The sequence below is a fragment of the Pieris rapae genome, chromosome W (assembly GCF_905147795.1).
Source record: "Pieris rapae chromosome W, ilPieRapa1.1, whole genome shotgun sequence".
NCBI lineage: Eukaryota > Metazoa > Arthropoda > Insecta > Lepidoptera > Pieridae > Pieris > Pieris rapae.
This window is the reverse complement of record NC_059533.1, coordinates 2,293,605-2,312,273: the sequence shown is the minus strand read 5'-3', so window position 1 is coordinate 2,312,273 and position 18,669 is coordinate 2,293,605. Positions and strand designations below refer to the sequence as shown.

The 18,669-nt window shown below is 35.6% G+C and overlaps 1 protein-coding gene across 2 annotated transcripts in view; it reads left to right on the top strand.

Annotated features, from left to right (window-relative positions):
* The first annotated feature begins 4,314 nt into the window (after positions 1-4,314).
* The window catches only part of LOC123690506 (beta-catenin-like protein 1), a 28,729-nt gene continuing 14,374 nt past the window's right edge, over positions 4,315-18,669 (top strand). The window contains exons 1-4 of one of the 2 annotated variants that reach the window (XM_045633905.1): positions 4,315-4,484; positions 5,118-5,277; positions 5,464-5,555; positions 5,626-5,757. In XM_045633905.1, the coding sequence (XP_045489861.1) occupies positions 4,320-4,484; positions 5,118-5,277; positions 5,464-5,555; positions 5,626-5,757 (549 nt within the window). In that variant the 5' untranslated portion in view covers positions 4,315-4,319. Of the gene's footprint in view, positions 4,485-5,117; positions 5,278-5,463; positions 5,556-5,625; positions 6,101-18,669 lie in introns of those variants that run through there. The other variant, XM_045633904.1, reaches the window with a different exon arrangement.

The window sequence follows — 18,669 nt, the reverse complement described above, 5'->3', positions numbered from 1 at the left end:
TTCATCAATAATGATGCCCAAGTATCTTGTAGAGGTAACTTTCTGAATAATTTGACAGTTGCACTTCTGTGTATAGTGGTCCGCACACTCATGTATCCCAAGCCCAAAAGTAGCACCCGGTTTAGATCTCCGACTTGGAGAAAAACAAATGAAGTTGGTTTTTGGAATATTTAGGGTCAGCAAATTAGCCTTTAGCCAGTCAAATATAACGGCAAGACCTCGTTCAGCATTCTGGCGTACGGATTCCCAAGTTTCTCCATGGGAGACAATAGCTGTATCGTCCGCATAGGAGAATATTTTCCCTCCGCTGCCCAGCAGGTTACATAGTTCGTTAATGTACACCAGGAACAGCGTTGGGCCAAGCACACTCCCCTGCGGCACACCAAATAAAACATTTTCTTCTTCACTGTAAAGGTTTCCTATTTTAACTTGTTGAGTCCGATCTCGAAGATAGCTGTCAAAAAGACACAGAGCTGTGCCTCTTATACCCATCGCCTCAAGTCTCTGCACAAGGATGGGGATCGAAACGGTGTCAAAAGCTTTCTTTAAATCCAGGAATACTGTCAAGCATTTATATCCTTTGTCTACCCTACCTACAATCTCAGTTGTCAGTGCTGTAATAGCGTCCTGTGTCGAGCGTCCTTGTCTAAATCCATATTGCGAGTCAGAAAGTATATTATATTTGTTCAAGTAGCTAATAAGTCTTTTATTTAATAGTTTTTCTATAATTTTAGAAATAGCAGGTAAGACAGATATGGGTCTGTAAGTGTTGACATCACCCGTGTCCCCCCCCTTGTGCACGGGCGTAATGATGGAACGCTTCAATGCTTTCGGAAATATTCCCGATTCGAAACATAAATTGGCCAGTTGACATATAAGAGGAACTACGACGTCCCTAGACAATTTAAGGAAGCCTATAGGTATATCGTCCAATCCGGATGCACTTCCCGAATCAAGAGCCATGAGTATGCAGTCCACTTCCACTGGATCAGTCTCCAACAATACAAAAGAGGAGTTCTGTGAGCCAGAATTAGAAATCATAACTGAACTAGGACGAAACCCAGTCGAAGTCATTATGTCTTCTGCTAGTGTTTTACCAATTGTGACAAAAAAATTATTGACACGGTTTAAGGAATCTGGAGGATGTGGTGTGATTTGAAGAAGACGTACATTAGATGATTTCGGTTTTTTAAAATGAGTTATACTATTGATATTTTGCCAGAGCTTTTTCGGATTTTTTATAGAACATGCAATTAGTTTTTTATGATAATCTCTTTTTAATTTCTTAATCAGGTTAGAGCAAAACGTACGAAAGCGCTTATAGGTTACTCTTATTATAATATTAAATGGATCCTTTCTGGCTTGCAACTGCATTCTATTTCTAAGCCTGATACATCTCAGGGCCCCTGTAGATATCCAGGGTTTTAAAGTACGCTTGGAGCTGGTAACTGATTTGGTTTTAGTGTTAAGAAGGAGAGCTGTTTTTATCACATCTATTATCCTGTCAGCAAGAGTATTTGGGTCAACGTATGTGTTGAAGAAAGATATATCTGCACTCTCTAGGTATTGATATGCTTTTTCAAAGTTAGTAATAGTAATAGTTTTTTTATTGGATGTAGCTTGGTATGTGTGGGATATGGTCAATAGTACCGTTAAGTGATCAGTTATGGATGTATTCAGAATTGCGACTAATGCAGAGTTTTTAGTTTTATCCAACTTTAAGAGCATATGATCAAGGCAGCTGTCCTCCCTGGTAGGCAGGCAGTGTCCCGGAAGAAAACCGTGAACAGCCGACATATTTAAATAAGATAACCTATTTGCCCGCAAACGTGCTGAATCCGATGGTCTTTCAATTAGGTTTATATTATGTCTCCTGTAACGATTATGTTTTTATGCGATTGAATAGTTTGAAGATGTTGATCTAGTGAATTAATAAAATTATCCGCGGAAACGTTAGATGGAGACCGATATATTCCAATTATAGTGAAGTTAGAGATCGTAATTTGTAAAGCGGAAGCGTGCCTAACATTTATTTCATTTACCTGGGGTAAGTGACAATTTTTAATATAAACCACAATGCCGTCATTTTGATTTATGTGTCTAGTGGTATGAAATGCAGAATAACTATTCAACACTGGTACCGGTTTCTTAGAGTTAAGTCTGCACTCGGTCAGGATCAAAACATCAACCTCAACATCTATTCGAGACAATGTTGCCACAAAATCGTCAAAATTGCTGTAGATACTTCTTATATTTTGAGTCAATACTGTCAAGTTATTGTTATATTGCTGCAGGTATGTAGGCAAGTGTTCAATGTCTAAGGTAACAGACTTACCAATTTCAGCATTGTCCAACTCCTGACAAGTAGTTACGTTACCATCCATTACTGAAAAGAGCAAGCGAATGGCGCTTCACCGAATTCACCTGGTTGTGACGATCGACAGAAATGTACACCTGCGTACAGCTGCACTTGACTATATTTACGTGATCACGCTTACAGACCACGATTATTTCAAAATTTAAGACTTGAATTATTCTAATGACGAGCTGAGAATGAGTGCGGTTGAGATATTCAGTAAGTATTTTGTGTAAGTGTTTTGTGTAGAAACTATTAATTAAACTTAAAATATACAATGTAATTAAATGTACTAAAAACAAAGCGATAAAAATCAAAAGACGTATTAGTCATGCGTTCTGCAGCAAATGGTGTATTTGTGCCTCGCTCCTGATGACAATAGCACGGGAATTTTCGACTTTTTTTATTAGGATGCGACCATATGATGTCCAGCAAAATTTATATTGCTTAGATTTTGACAAATCTCGGGCTAGAAAGAATAGGCGAGCGCCTTTAGACGTCAATTGTTCAGATAAAAATACAGGAGCGTCCGGGTTCTTTGTCGTTATTCCGAGGTGTTTTGCTTGAAGTTTGGTGATTCAGTAATGGTTTTAAGTATTATTTCTGAATTGAGTAATGAAAGAAATTGGTCTGTTTTACTATGTGAGGGAAAATTAGTGCTATTAAGAGCTTGTGCATAACTTTTATTTTGAAATTTATCCTTAGTTTGCTGAATTTTTTCTTTTTTGATAGGGCAAATAGAAGATATTGAAATATGGTTCCCTTTACAATGGCAACAAGAGGCCTCTTTGGGGTTAACGTTGCAAGATTTAAAGTTGTGACCTTCTCCACAGATGGAGCACCTTTCAGCGTATTTACAAAATTTGGCGATGTGACCATATTATCTCAAGCCACGGAGGCACTGTTTTACTGGAGGTATGTAGGCACGAACTTCAAATCTCCAACTATTCAAGTCAACACTCTCAGGTAAGTTTGGACAAGAGAATGTGATGGACACAGTTTTTGTAGGTTTATATTTGATGTTACTGTTCTCGGTAATCCTACGCATGAAGCGTTTGATCGAGACTATATTTTTTGTGCTGGTCACGCGCTATAAATCTCTTTGTTTGAAAGATCTATTGGCACGTGACTAATAACGCCAGTTGTTTCTGTTGCGGCAGCTGGTATACTAGCGTAGAGTTTGTGGTTAACCAGAAACTTTTTATTGCTTAGAGCTGCATTAGCCAAAGCTGGTCTCTCAAATATCACTCCTACTTTTGCTTTGTTGATTCTTTTTAATTGTTTTACGCCTTTATTGTATCGTTTTATTGCGTTGGTGAGTGACATCATATCTCTCGAGCCAATTGGTTTGTCTTTGTCAGTGTTTTCTAGAAAGACAATATATTCGAAATTGCCACCAGCTTCAGGATAGAAACGGACATAATTCGGTAATTTAAATGAAATATACTTATCAGTATCTTACTCAGAAATGATGGAGTCCGACTCAGAGTCCCGCACCGCAGCGCTTTCCTCGGAGTCTCCCTCGACATCTTTTTTCTTACGCCCTTTTCTACCGCGGGACATCGCGGCAACAATCACACTTTATAAGTAAATAAAACTTTCAACAATAACAATTTGTATTATTTTAACTTTATTTTTTTAAAAAAGGCGCCCTTGTTCGAACTTAACCGCGCTTTTTTCCCAAATTGTATATTATATAACAGTTGACAGATCTAGCTATTAATAATCTGTGCTAACTGCTGACGTTTATTGTGACATTTGACACGCCATTGCAAAGAAATGCCAATAATGAATAATTTTTATACAACAATTAAAATGGACGTCGGCGAACTATTGACTTTTATGGTTAGTTTATTTATTTGTGAGTTGTTGTCTTATCAGTTCGTTACGCACTTATATTAATTTCTTCTATAGCCTACCCCAACACCTAAGCGTCCTAATGAAGATGAACTTGGAGATGCTGATGAGGAAAGTGTACGTTCGAAAAAAAAGTACGTCGACGAGCAGTCGGTTCGGAATTGGAAAGATCTGCAAAGATCCCAACCATCATCATCTACCCAAAGAACCTACTGTAACTGACAAAGAACGCGAAGATATTCTAAAATTTGTAGAAAATGTTGTTACAGAGGTAAGCTACACAAAAGTCTATAAAGACATTAGAAATCTATATATTTTTCAATAATTATTTTATATAATATTGTTATCGCTTTTACTTTTGATGACCCCTTCATTACACAATACAAGGTAAATCCAATTATTCGAAATTCAGATTACAACATAAATTACCAGCAAATTGATATATTTAATGTGACCAGAAAATTCTTAAAAACTCTGGTATCTTTTACTAATAATGGCTTTGTTTGTTCCTTCATATTAAATATATATTTTAATCTACCAATCAATCAATCTTACAACTGTGCTTTATGTTTCTGTTTCAATGTGTATTCCGTTTTTGGCTTTTGTGTGCAATGTAATTGTTTAAAAATAATATATTCTTGAAAGTTGTCTGAAGTCTTGCAACAGCACGTGACCAGTATCCACTACTTGTACGCTTGAAATGCCTAAATTCACTCTTAGAACTCCTATCCCATGATAACACCGATGTTTCAACAAAAGTTGTGAATTTGTTACAGGTATACCTGCATTTTTGTGCAATATTTAGATTCAATTACATTTAATGCCACAAGTGTGTAACAACTATTTGTTTTCCCAATAGCTGTTGTGAATATATTTGTATAAAATTAGGTAATAACAATTCTAGGAGTTAACGGATGTTGATATATTGCATGAGAGTGAGGAAGGTGCAGAGGAGCTAATCAATGCTTTAGCTGATGCAGAGTGTTCATCTGTACTCTTACATAATTTGGCTTGTCTTGATGAACTAGTGCCAGATGAGAGAGATGCTGTACATAATACTTTAGGTATGTATTATGTACAAGCATTGAATGTTCATCATTATATAATATTATGTATATGGAAACAGCTTCTGATTCTAAACATTAATAGTTTATATTATAATTTTAATCTGTGATACTTTTAATGCAAAGGTTCCCTAAACACTTAAAATATATACTATAGATACCTAATATGTATTGTGTTAATTGCAGGGATAGTTGAAAATATAACTGAGTTTCGTCCTGAATTATGGGTTGAAGATGCAAAACAAGGTTTCATTCAGTGGATTCTTAAGAGATTGAAGGTAGAAAAAATATGTTTACTTTCTTTTGAATGTTTGTGATATACTAAATAATCTATGATAATATTTTCAGATGAAAATGCCAGTCGATGCCAATAAATTATATGCAACAGAGATTTTGTCAATTCTTCTGCAGAATACACCCGAGAAGAGAAAATTTTTAGGAGAACTTGATGGCATCAATGTACTACTACAAGAGTTAGCTGTGAGTATTTTTTTCTCAATATATAAAGATTTACAAGATTTTACTGTAAGGCCTTAACCCAAAAAGGGGTCCATCCTGCACACAAACAATATAATCTAATATATAATAATTATAATATTATATAATAACAGATATATCAACAACTACTGTAGACTTATAATAACAGAATGAAAAAGAGTAAGTATGGAGTGTCTTGCCCATTCTCTTATCTCTGCTTCAAATGAAACCTTTTTGAAGGGGCAATTAGAGTTTTTTTTTAAATATATTTTTAACTTTTGATTTTCAAAAGTTCCCTTTCAATTGGCTGAATTGAAATAAATTATTTGACATTTTTGACTTTGAAAACTAACACCCATTTAATATGTATTTTGTTTATAAGATAGAATAAAGGTGACATGATTATTATTACTTACCATATTATGAAAGTGTATAAGTAAGCTTCATTTGTTTATTTAAGTTAAGTTTAGTTCTAAAGTTTTCTTGTGCCATTTACAACATATTTATTTATTTCCTATTATTACAGTAACTTAATAATAACACACATAACAAGTAAAAACTTAAAACCATTTTATAACTTATTATAAATAATACAATTCTTGTGAATTCAGCCAGTATGCATCTCTATACATATTTCTCACTCGCAATAATATTTGAGGCACTGGCAGAAATTGAGATCGCTTACATGTATATGAGGTCTTATGGAGAGGACATGTCGAGGAATTCTTTTCCTTACTGCATTATTTATTTATTTATAAGTAATTTTACAGCTTATATACACATTATAAAACAAATAGACATTAACAAAACTAAAGAAAACTGAAATTCAACATTTGGACCAACAAAGAATACTTAATAATAATATTTCTTTTAACAAGAGTCTACCTGCCTCTTCGACTACTTCATCCCACCTTTTTTTGTGAGGTGGGAAATTTCAATATCCTGATAACTTGAACAACTTTTTTGTACGAACATTACGCAGCCAGATATTTCTGTCTTTCAATTTAGGTACCTATCAATAGCCCGGTACACAAATATTTTACTAATACCAAGCGTATGGAGTTTTAAATATCGCATTTGGCGCCATTCCTACTTTGTGTAACGGAATCACAGTGAGTCCGTTCAGCACTCCGTTTTAATATCGCAAAGTATTTGTTAAAACATAAGTTGTCTATAATTTATCCTGTATAATCTATGGTAAATTTCGCGCCTTTCTATGACTGTTGTAACATCTCTCTCTGCTCTGTTATATAATAATAAAGACAGTTTGTTGTACTAGATAACTTTTATTACCCAAAGGAAAATCCACTATTGTAACAGGTTATGGGTCCAGTATAGCCCTGATAAAAAGAATGAAAGTTTGAAAAGGAATAGTGAATACATATTCGTAAAATAAAAGAAAAATAAAATTATCGCACGCCGGTAAAAATAACCTCAAAGTGACTGTTGATTTTACGGATCGAAATATCATTAAACATTATGCAAATATCGTATCAGAATGTCGTAAGGAATCCTCTAGTAATGATCGAAAAGCTGACCAGTAGGTTGGGAAAACTATTCTACATGGAGATTCGCAGTTAAAACATATCTCCTACATGAGGATTTGTGGGACTGTGTCGAACATGAGCCCGATGAACCTATCGACTTGAAACGTGACATTAAAGCAAAATCAAAGATAATCTTGCTGGTGGACTCCGTAAACTACGTTCACATACAAGATGCAAAGTCTGCAAAAGAAGTGTGGGACTGCTTGGCAATGTCATCTGACGATTCGGGGCTAACACGCCGCGTGGGCTTACTTCGAGATCTATGTACAACAAATCTCATCCAGTAAGATTTGTATTTAAAATGTAGAAGAATATGTGAGCAAAATTATGACCACGGCTCACAAGCTCCGTAACATCGGTTTTAAAGTAGATGAAGAGTGGATCGGGACACTACTACTCTCTGGTCTACCTGAAACATACAAGCCCATGATTATAGCAATCGAAAGCTCTGGTATGAAAATAAGCGCAGACTCTGTTAAGTCGAAAATTCTACAAGATGTCAAAGTGTGTGAAAATGATACATCTGCATTTGCTGCAAACTATAATCTCAAGAATAAGGCTAATACGAGACATCCTGGAAGAGGGCCTCGTTGCTATAAATGTAATAAATATGGACATATTGCTGCCGAGTGTAAGTCAAAATCTACAAAAAAGAATCAAGAGAGTTCAAGTTATGCTGCAGCTTTTACAGTCTCAACAGATAGTTTTGAACAGGTGCCATGGTATATAGACTCAGGCGCTTCAGTACATATGACCAAACATAGACATATATTGCAACATGAGAAAGAGCCACCCATTAAAACAATAAAGGTAGCAAATGACAAGTTATTATCAGTTCACAGTGCTGGTCAGTTGACATTGGATGTGTGCAATAATAAAGGTCAGTACAACAAAATTCTGTTTCAAAATCTTTTGTATGTACCTGAACTAGCAGCAAATCTACTATCAGTCAGTCAGATTATAAAAAATGGAGGTCAGGTAAAATTCAAGAACAATGGTTGTTTGATATTCAATGAAAACAATGTGGTTGTTGCAACGGCAAGCTTAGTCAATAATATGTATAGGCTAAATGCGAAAAGTGAACATGCATACTTATCCGCTGTTAACAAGCAAGACATTAAAAATTTAAAGAATTCGATTCGAAATTCAATTATGTGTCGGAGGTTTTGATACAGAATAGCTCAATGTTTGACTCATCATCTGAACCATCTGATAATTCTGCATCTGAGAGCTCTAAAGACACATTACAATTTGGGAGTACTGACTACTACTCTAAACAAGATCACAGTACAGATAGTGACTACTCACCAAACCGGAAAATTGAAATAGTCTCTCACCCCAACATAACATTGAGACCAAGAAATAGAGAATTACCCTTAAACCAAAAAGATGATCAAGGAAAAGTTTACCTGTGTCATAGTGAAGATACTTCTGTACCACTAAACTATAGTGAGGCCATCATATCACCCGAGTCTGAATATTGGAAACATGCAATAGAAAAAGAAATAGAATCTCATAAGCAAAATGGAACATGGATATTGGTAGAAAAGCCCCAAAATGCGAAGCCAATTGGAAGCAAATGGGTTTTCACACAGTTAACAGTAAAATGACAAAAGATCTCTGAATAATGCATTATTAATCTCGGCTCCGGGATCAGCACTAATTCGTCCAGCTACGCCGTATAAAGAAAAGTATTTGATTAGAGCTCTAACCTCTTCGGGAGTTGAACGTGAACTTATTAAAAATGCTTGTCCTAGTTTACTGAAACCATCGACTATAGTGAGGTTATATTGTCCTTCTATTGAAAATGTATCTATGAATAACTCCTGAAATGGTCTATCTTGTGTCTGTCTGTGTCAATTGTTATTCGGGTTTTGAGGTCTTCTATCGTATTTCATCTTTTTACAAGTTTCACAAGCGTTAATTATAATAAAGCAACGGTCTGTTCCATGTTGTTCCAGAAATAGGTTCTTTTTAAATGAATTAAAGTCTCTTTGATACCGCGGTGACTATTTTTCCCATCATGATATTTAAGAACTATATCTAGCTGTTCCTCTTCATTAGCTACATAAATTACTTTAATTCTATATTATTCACAGGTAAGTGTACTTCTAATATTTTTTGTTTTGGCCTAGATACTATATTATTTCACTTATTGATTTTTCAGATGCCGTAATAGTGCTAGACCCTAATGATTTAACACTGAGTGTTCGTTCAGAAACTGGAGACACTTCCATAGGTGTTGGGGGATTTGTTTGATTTTGGTTTCCAGCTAAACGGGTTATTTCTTCGGTGAGATTAATTATCAATATGATTTTGAAGGTTTCTTTCATTACTGTCCACATTTACCTTTAGTGAGATACAGGCAGTCCTCGACTTACGTCGTTTCGATTTACGTCGTTTCAAGTTACGTCGAACAATTTTTTGATACTATTCCTCAAGATACGTCATTTGTTTCGATTTACGGCATAGGAGAATTCACTTGTCGCAAGCTCAATGTCCGTGGGGACGGCACACCAAACACCACTTCGTTGTTACAGCCGATGGATCAAGGAGTTATAGCGTCTTTTAAGGCCTATTATCTCAGGAGAACTTTTTCACAGGCTGTAAAGGCTAATGAAAATGATGGTATGGAGCTGAGAGATTTTTGGAAAAGTTATATCTTGCAATCCGTAAAAAATATTGCTGCTTTATGGGATGAGGTGACACCCAACAATTTAAAAGGAGTTTGGAAAAAGTTATGCCCACTTTTTTCAAGCCATCTGAAAGTTCTTCATCCACAGATCAACCAAATATCAATGAAATCACAACTGACATTGTTCATTTGGCTAACCGTTTGCCTGAAATTGCAGTTACTGCGGTGTGCGGATGTTGTGCTATAGTTTCTTTAAGCCAAAAGTTTAATTTTTTATTTCTCATTGCATATTTTGATTACATATTAAAGTTTTATAATAATTATTAAAATTAATAACTCAAATACAAAAAAAAATATTTTAAGAACTTACTTTTGATAATAAAGTATTTTTCTTTCAATTTCGAGTCCGTATGGAACCTAACCCTTGAGTTTTACATGTAAACATATGAAAAAATATGTCTCGACTCTCGACTTACGTCGCGTATTTCAAGAACCTAACATGCCGTAAGTACGAGGACTGCCTGTATTGTCATTGCCCAAGGCGTTAATCCTAATTCTGGATAATGCGTCTGCGTTTGAATTTTGTTTCCCATTTCTAAATACAATATCATAGTCAAATTCAGCTAAACGTAATTTCCAACGTGTTAATTTGGTATTTGGTTCCTTTATTGAGTTAAGCCAGGTTAACGGCCTATGATCGGTGTATATCGTAAATTAATGTCCATATAAATAAGGTCAAAAAAGTTATGTCGCCCAGACGATAGCCAATAACTCTCTTTCTATTGTACTGTAGCGTGTCTCCGCATCATTTAGCGTACGACTTGCGAAGGCGATGGGTTTATCGCTGCCAATTTGACCTTGGGAAAGTACTGCACCTAAAGCGACATTGGATGCGTCTGTTGTAAGGACGAATTTTGGAATTGTCAACGACCAGTCACTTTCCGAGCAGCTTGATCCATTGGCGACGAGTAGAGATATGTGACTCTCTGCATCTTCTACCACATTTACCATGGAGAGTTTGAAAAGTATCTAAATTTAAACACCTAATTAAACCGACACTTTCATTTAGAACATTTTCCACACAGTAATTGTTATTCTTTTGAAATTACACAGATTATATACTAATATATACGTCCGAATTATATTTCACCCGCCGGTGCACTCCAAAAAAAACCAATTTAATATCAAACTAATTTATTATAATTTACAAATTAATAGAGTGATCTGTAGCGCGATGCTTACAAGAATGAATTTTTAAAACTAAGTCCTATATCTAGCGTCGCCGGTGGCGTCCTTCGTCAGCAAAAATCCTATATTGTTAGGTGCAGGGCTGGCACATAACTGATGCAGGGCTGGCACATAACTCCTCCCCCCGCAGATCCGCAACTATTTGAGGACGTTGAGGGAAAATGTTGCGGCTGGATCACCTTCTGGGTGTCCCTGTTGCTCTTGAATTCCAGCATTCTGGGTCCTTTTATGGAGTCGACGATATCCGATGTATATTACAAAAATAGCTGAACACAGGAGCATTACGTAGAAGGGTAAAGTGGTGTGGTAAATGATGGTTGGATTTTCCGGAATAATAGGCATTTGTACTTCGATTTGCTTCTCTAAATTATGTAATCCATTCAAATCAATCGTATGTATCTTTAAGGATCGCTGTGGTGTCGTAGGGGTAGAGTTCATTGGTAGCAAAATCTTCAAAGGCTCCCCTTTTAATTGGTTATTTATGTTAACAATGGTGAGGTCCTTAGTATGTAGAGAACAGTTCGGCGGTATTGTTACAAGGTAACTGCCCTGCAGATTCAGATATTCTCTTCGTTTACATGACAGGGATATTTTAGTTAAACTTGGAAACGTAACGCAGTAATGTTGGTCGTCTAATTTTTCCATGGCAGGCTTGGCGAGTGTCAACGTGGTAGGTATGCATGAATTTGACACTTGCTGGCTGATGACAAGGTCTGCGCAATCAGGTGAGCGTTTTATATGATGATTAAGTGTCTCTTCACACAGAAACCGATTTCTTGACTTCGGGCATTCAGCCTCTATGTACACATAATTATCGTTATTGGTTGCTATATAAGGAAAGGGAGGTATAATAATGTGTTCGTAATGATTTGGTAAGATGGATAATTTAAAAAGGGTAAAAGTATTAGGGGATATTATGGGAAACCGTAACACTATAACTATTCTATTATTACTAAAATATGACCCAGTGCGAATTACGCTATAGTATTCGCGGAGTTCTAAATCTAATAACTGTTCCGGTTTATAAACAGAACTTAAAGTACCTAACATACTACGTAACATACTTACATCTAACATAATATGGTGCGCTGTATAAGTGCACGTAAAAGCTAAACTATCTTCGATATTTCTTATAACTAATAGTAGCTCATTAATATTATCATCAAATGAATTTAATAATTGGGAAATTTCTGCGAAGATTACTGTATCTACATGTTCAGTATTAAATTTCGAAATCATAAAATACATTGTTTTATTTAAATCAATTTGATTTTCCACTAATTTATCAATAATTTTCGCGTGCTCGGACATCCACGCCTTACTAAGACTTATATGATTATTAAATTCGGAAATTATATTACTTGATTATTTTGAAGAATTTTAATGGCCTCGTCATATTTAATGGCATCGCTGTAGTCTAAGTTACCGGTTACACTTTTAATAATAGAGCCTAAACCATTAAATAAACCTCTTTTAACGCGACCAGGTTTTAATGTACTTAATAACAACGATGCTTTATCTAATTTTTCCGTTAAATGTTGTGATTGTCAAAGTAACCCTCAATGTCATGAATTTGAGTCTTTAATGTTTCAATCTTCAGGCCAATTTTATCCAAGTCAATGAAATGCAAAAAGGTATGATAATGGGTAATTATGTCAGTAAGTCCGATATTAAACGGTAATAGTCCAGGTCCGTTGTCCATATTCTCAAGTCTTATCTCCTGGGTCATTGCTATGTCCAGGGACAACACCAGGGTTGTCAGCAGCATCCTGTAACAATTTACTACTTTTTGGAACACGTTATAGTCGGGATTTCGATACAGGTAATCGTTTTTTAGAGGTATATTTATGTATGGGTAAATTTGTAACAACTTTGTCTTGTATATAACGTTGAGCTAACTTTTGTGTCGCAACTATCGGATTACTTATATAAACATCCTGTCCAGGTGTGTAATCAGTCTCGGGTTCCCTATGGGAATTGTGTCTCTGCATTATCGCTTGGCGTTCTGCGAACGATGAGTCATGTATCATACTATACACTGTTAGCATATTGTTACGGTGACTTTGTATGTATTGTTGTAAAAGTCTTTCTGTTAAGTTTAAATCTGTAGGGTCTCTAGGGTCATAATGTCCAGTAACAATGTCATATGGTCTACATTTAGTCAAGCTATGTATAGAACTATTATATGCTAAAATAGCGTATAAAATTAAATTGGCTACCGATTCATTTTTGTGCTTTAATCTTAATATTCTAATATGTTCTATAAGGGTGCTATGTAAACGCTCTATCATTCCGTTTTCATTAGGACTGTGAGGTGCTATCATATGGTGATTTATTTTATGTAAGCGTAGGAATTCAGCAAATACTCGATTTGTGAACTCTGTTCCTCTATCGGAAATTAAAGTCATAGGTGATCCATGATGTGTCATGAAAGTTAATAGTTTATCAATTATGTTTGGAGCTGTACAGTCATTAAGTCGGTATGCTTGAGCATACTTAGAAAATGCGTCAATGAAAGTCAAAAATTTATCTTGTTCTAAGGTCAAGACGTCTATGTGAACTGTTTCAAATGGTCGAGAAGGTGGCGGTACAATTTTAAACTCCGGGCGTACGGGATTACGATCGTATTTTGCGGAGTTACAGATTGGGCATATGCTTATGTAATTAACTATATCATGTTTCATTTTAGGCCAGAAATACCTTTGGGATAAGGACATATATGTTTCATTTATTCCGCGGTGGTTGGTTTTACCTTCATGATATTTTCTAATCGTGTCCTGTTGGGTTACATAATCTCTAATATTTTCAACTTGCCGTATAATTAACAAGTAATAATTTCATAGATGAGCTTCGAAAAGTGTTTTGGATAATAGGTACTCAACATTTTTCCTAAGGGTTCGACGAGTATAGCAGTACGTATTTTCGGATCTACATATTTTTTAATTATGGCGATAATTTCTTGTTGAAGGCTGTTCTCATTAATTTGTACAGAGACGCGCGAAAAATTCTCAAAAGGTCTATTAAGAACGGGTTTAGTTGAGGGTGAGTTATTTGTGATTTTTATTAGGATTTGCTTTCGAAACAAGTTAAGAGGGTCTTCACTTATGGGGATGTCAAGTATTGGACTTTCGCGACTAGTATGTTTTGTACCTTCCTGATTTATATCAGCGCTTTCGTCAGTGCTGTAGGCTCTTAAAGTTGGTGCAGTATCAGTCGATGAAAGGCTAATAAGAGGTCTATCGTCAGGACATGTCACAGTCGATACGGAGTCAGATATATTAACTACTAATGATTCTACTGTCTCGTTATTTAATTCTACACGTGACAAAGCATCTGCATTCGTGTTCGACTTACCTTTTTTATACACAACCGTATAGTCATATTCACTAAGTTTTAATCGCCAACGGGTTAAACGTGAGTTAGGCTCTTTCAAATTCATTATCCATTGTAAAGGCTTATGGTCTGTAACGATTTTAAACTTACGGCCAAATAAATAGGGTCTAATGTATTCTGTAGCCCAAACTATAGCCAACAATTCCTTCTCTATCGTACTATAATTAATTTCGCTTTCATTTAAAGTACGCGATGCAAATGAGACAGGTTTATCTGAGCCTATTGGGCCTTGAGAAAGAACGGCGCCAATAGCTAAATTAGATGCATCTGTGGTCAGTATAAAATCCTTTGTAAAATCGGGGTATTGCAAAATCGGGTCATTAGTTAAAAGAGGTTTACATTTTTCAAAACAATCCATATATTCTGAATTTAAAATAATCTTACTACCTTTTTTTAAACATTTAGTTAATGGTTTGGTAACACGTGCGAAATCTGGAATAAATTTTCTGTAATAGCCTAATAAACCTAAAAATTGTTTTATTTCTTTTGTAGTTTTCGGGACTGGGTATTTTGTTATAGCTTTAATTTTGTCCGGATTTGGTTTAATTCCTTCTTTACTTATTATATGTCCTAGGTATGCTGTTTCTAATTTAAGGAATTCTGATTTGTCCATTTGTATTTTAAAGTTAGATTCGCGGAGACGTTGAAATACTTTTTCAAGGTTAATTATGTGCTCTTGTAAACTAGTGCTAAATACGATTATATCATCCAAGTATACTAGACAAATAACGTTTTGTAAGCCACGTAAAACATTGTCCATAACTCTTTGAAAGGTTGATGGCGAGTTCTTAAGTCCCATGGGCATTCTCAAAAATTCAAAATGCCCGTGTTTTACATTAAATGCGGTCTTTGAAATGTCGATTGGGTCCATTTCCACTTTGTAAAAACCACTAGCTAAATCGAGAGTAGTGAAGTACTGGCAATTCCCTAATTTGTCAAGGACATCGGTTATATTTGGTATAGGATATTTGTCATCAATAGTTTTCTCATTTAATTTACGAAAATCGACGACTAATCTCCATTTCTGTTTTCCAGAAGCATCTGCCTTTTTTGGTACTATCCAAATTGGTGAGCTCCAAGCTGAATCAGAAGGTTTAATTATCCCTTGATTTAGCATTTTTTCAATTTGTTCCCTAACTTCCTGCCTGTGTATTTGCGGATAGCGATAACTTTTAGTATATATATGGGGATTTCATCGGTTGTTCTAATTCGGTGTTTAATTTTGTTGGTAAAAGTAAGCGATTCCCCTTCAATATAAAAAACATCTGCATATTTTGAGCAAACTGAAATTAAATTCGCTTTTTCCTCCGGGTTTAAATGGTCGGTACGTAATTTTGAAATAACCTCTTCGACTTTATTTGGTGAACGACTGTCAAAACTTTCAATATTAAATAATTCCGCGGTTGCAGGGCGATCGAATGAAATAATTACGTCATTATCTGTGGGATTGTCAATTTCTAAAAATCCGCGATTATTTTTAACTGTGGTTAAACACTCATGTATAATGCAGTTACATATTAATTGTTCATGCACTAAGACTTCACCGTCTAATGTATTAATAGGAACTCTAATTAATTTTGAACTGTTTGCAGGTACTATGTCTTCGTATAAATTACAATTTTTAGAATCGTACATTCGAATCGAGTTAGTAGCAAATTTAGTCACTAATGTTTTATGTTTAAGGTCTATTTTAGACTCCCATTCTGTCAACAAGTCAAGTCCAATTAAACCGTCAAAGTAGTCATGAAATTTATACATAAATAATTTAATTTCTTTATCACTATTAAATTCCTGGAAACAAGGTATCGTAATCGAATATTTATTTCGAGATGTTGCATGAACGTTAGTAACTTCAAACGGATCGTAAGTCAATGGGATATGGTAAAAGTAAGTATAAACTGCGTCGGGGCTAATAAAAGATTGATTTGCCCCGGTGTCTGTTAAAAGTTTAAGTGGGCATTCTCAATTTGTATATAGGGCAACTGTCTTTGAGTTTGAAGGTTAATTTCTATTTTGGTTCTTTTGAACTCTTGACCTTGGTAAAATTTCCGGTGTCAGTCATGTCAGTTTGTGGATTTGATTCGTTATCTTCGTTATAGTCACAAGGTTCGTTATAGTACTCTTGATTTCTGTCTTCGTAATAGTAGTTGTAATCGTCAGAATATCAATCATAGTAATAGTTATGCTCAGGTTCATAATAGTCATAATTTGGGTAAAAGTTATTGGTTGCACATTCATTTAAATTTACGTCACGAGTTTTAAAATAATTTGTAGGTGGTGGATTTCCGTGTATACGCCAATCGTGTCTAGGTACGGATTCCTTTGTCACATAATGACTCACGCCACTCATTGGAGTTGGGCCAGTTTGGGGTTTCGGTTGAGGACGTGGGGGTGCACGGAATACATTACTTTGAGGATTATAATTAGGTGGAAGGGCACGGAACATTTGTTGGGTACGTGTGGGCATTCTAGGTGGGTATTGTGGGTTTAGAATAGGCATTCTAAATTGGTAAGGTGGGTTAGGTTTAAATTGTGGCGGGAAAGTGTATGGTACTTGTGGTAAAGTAAATCTGTTTGACGAATTGTTAGTGTTATATGTAGGCTTAGGTACATTACTGTTATAGTTAGATGAGTGATTTGGCTTAGATGAAGCATCGTTACGTTGCTGTAGATATATAGTATTTAATTCCTCTTGAACGTATTTGTCGGCGCGAAGCGCCTGTAAATAACGAATCCAGATTTATTAAAGCTGTCATTAAATTATTGAAGATAATGACGTCAGTAATACTGGTGTCATAGATTAGTTTGTTGGCATCTGCCATTTAATTTCGACATTAGAGTCTACACTTTAAAGGCTTCTGCGTGGTTCGACCGCTCAATCGAACTGAGGCTCGTACCAATCAGTTCCTGTATTTATAACAACCAGAATTTGTAATAAACAAGCTTCGTAACATTTCGGGTACTCGTTCCACGACCGAACCCGAATAGACAACAGAGTCAAACAGAGTCATAAGAACGAGTGTCAAAGATTACTTTAATATTTATTGTTATCTAGTCTCCAATATTTAAAATTATGATAAATAACTTTCCATAATAATAATTATGACTATGGAGTCAGAATTATTATCGATCATTGAATAGTGATTAATTATAAGATCTAGCAACATTGACAAGTTAAATGAACTAGTCATATTAACGGTTTTAAAGAGATTTGACTTCGATGTCATTAAATGATAATGACAGTGGCAGCTGACACTAACACGCCATTGCTGTAACATAAATAATAAAGAATATAAAATTACTACAGACTATCATAAAATATGAATCCCAAACATTATTAATATTTTTCGTAACAATATATAAATTTGCGCCGATACGGCCATACTGACTCCAGCGCGTCCCTTGCGCTGCTTTACATTGCAACAACTTTAAACAAGGCATCACTCATGACGAGATCTAGCCAACACGTAACGCATCACCCATCCTGGGTTCAGCCAACAAGACCAGGATCAAGGATACGCATGGTGGCCAGCCAGCGTTTTAGGAAGGTTATTGGATAGGAAAACAAAAGGCATCACTCATTACGAGATCTAGCCCACACACAAGGCATCACTCATTACGAGATCTAGCCCACACACAAGGCATCACTCATTACGAGATCTAGCCCACACACAAGGCATCACTCATTTAGAGATCTAGCCCACACACAAGGCATCACTCATTTAGAGATCTAGCCCACACAAGGCATCACCCATCCTGGGTTCAGCCAACAAGACCAGGATCAAGGATACGCATGGTGGCCAGCCAGCGTTTTAGGAAGGATATTGGATAGGTAAAACACATTTTTATTTTTTCATAAACATGTCAATGCATATACATAAAATAATTATTACCTTTAATTAGATTAGTTATTCAGTAATTCAATGCAATTACCTAGATCCAAAAACGTCAGTAGAAGAGGTCGAGGCCTCCTCACATAAAACTCTCCGACAAATCTTCCGCCGATACGGTCAATTCGACTGAAGTATAAACTCATGGCGTTCAAAGAATTGCTCCAATTGGTTACTCAACCAACCACAACATGTAAACCGC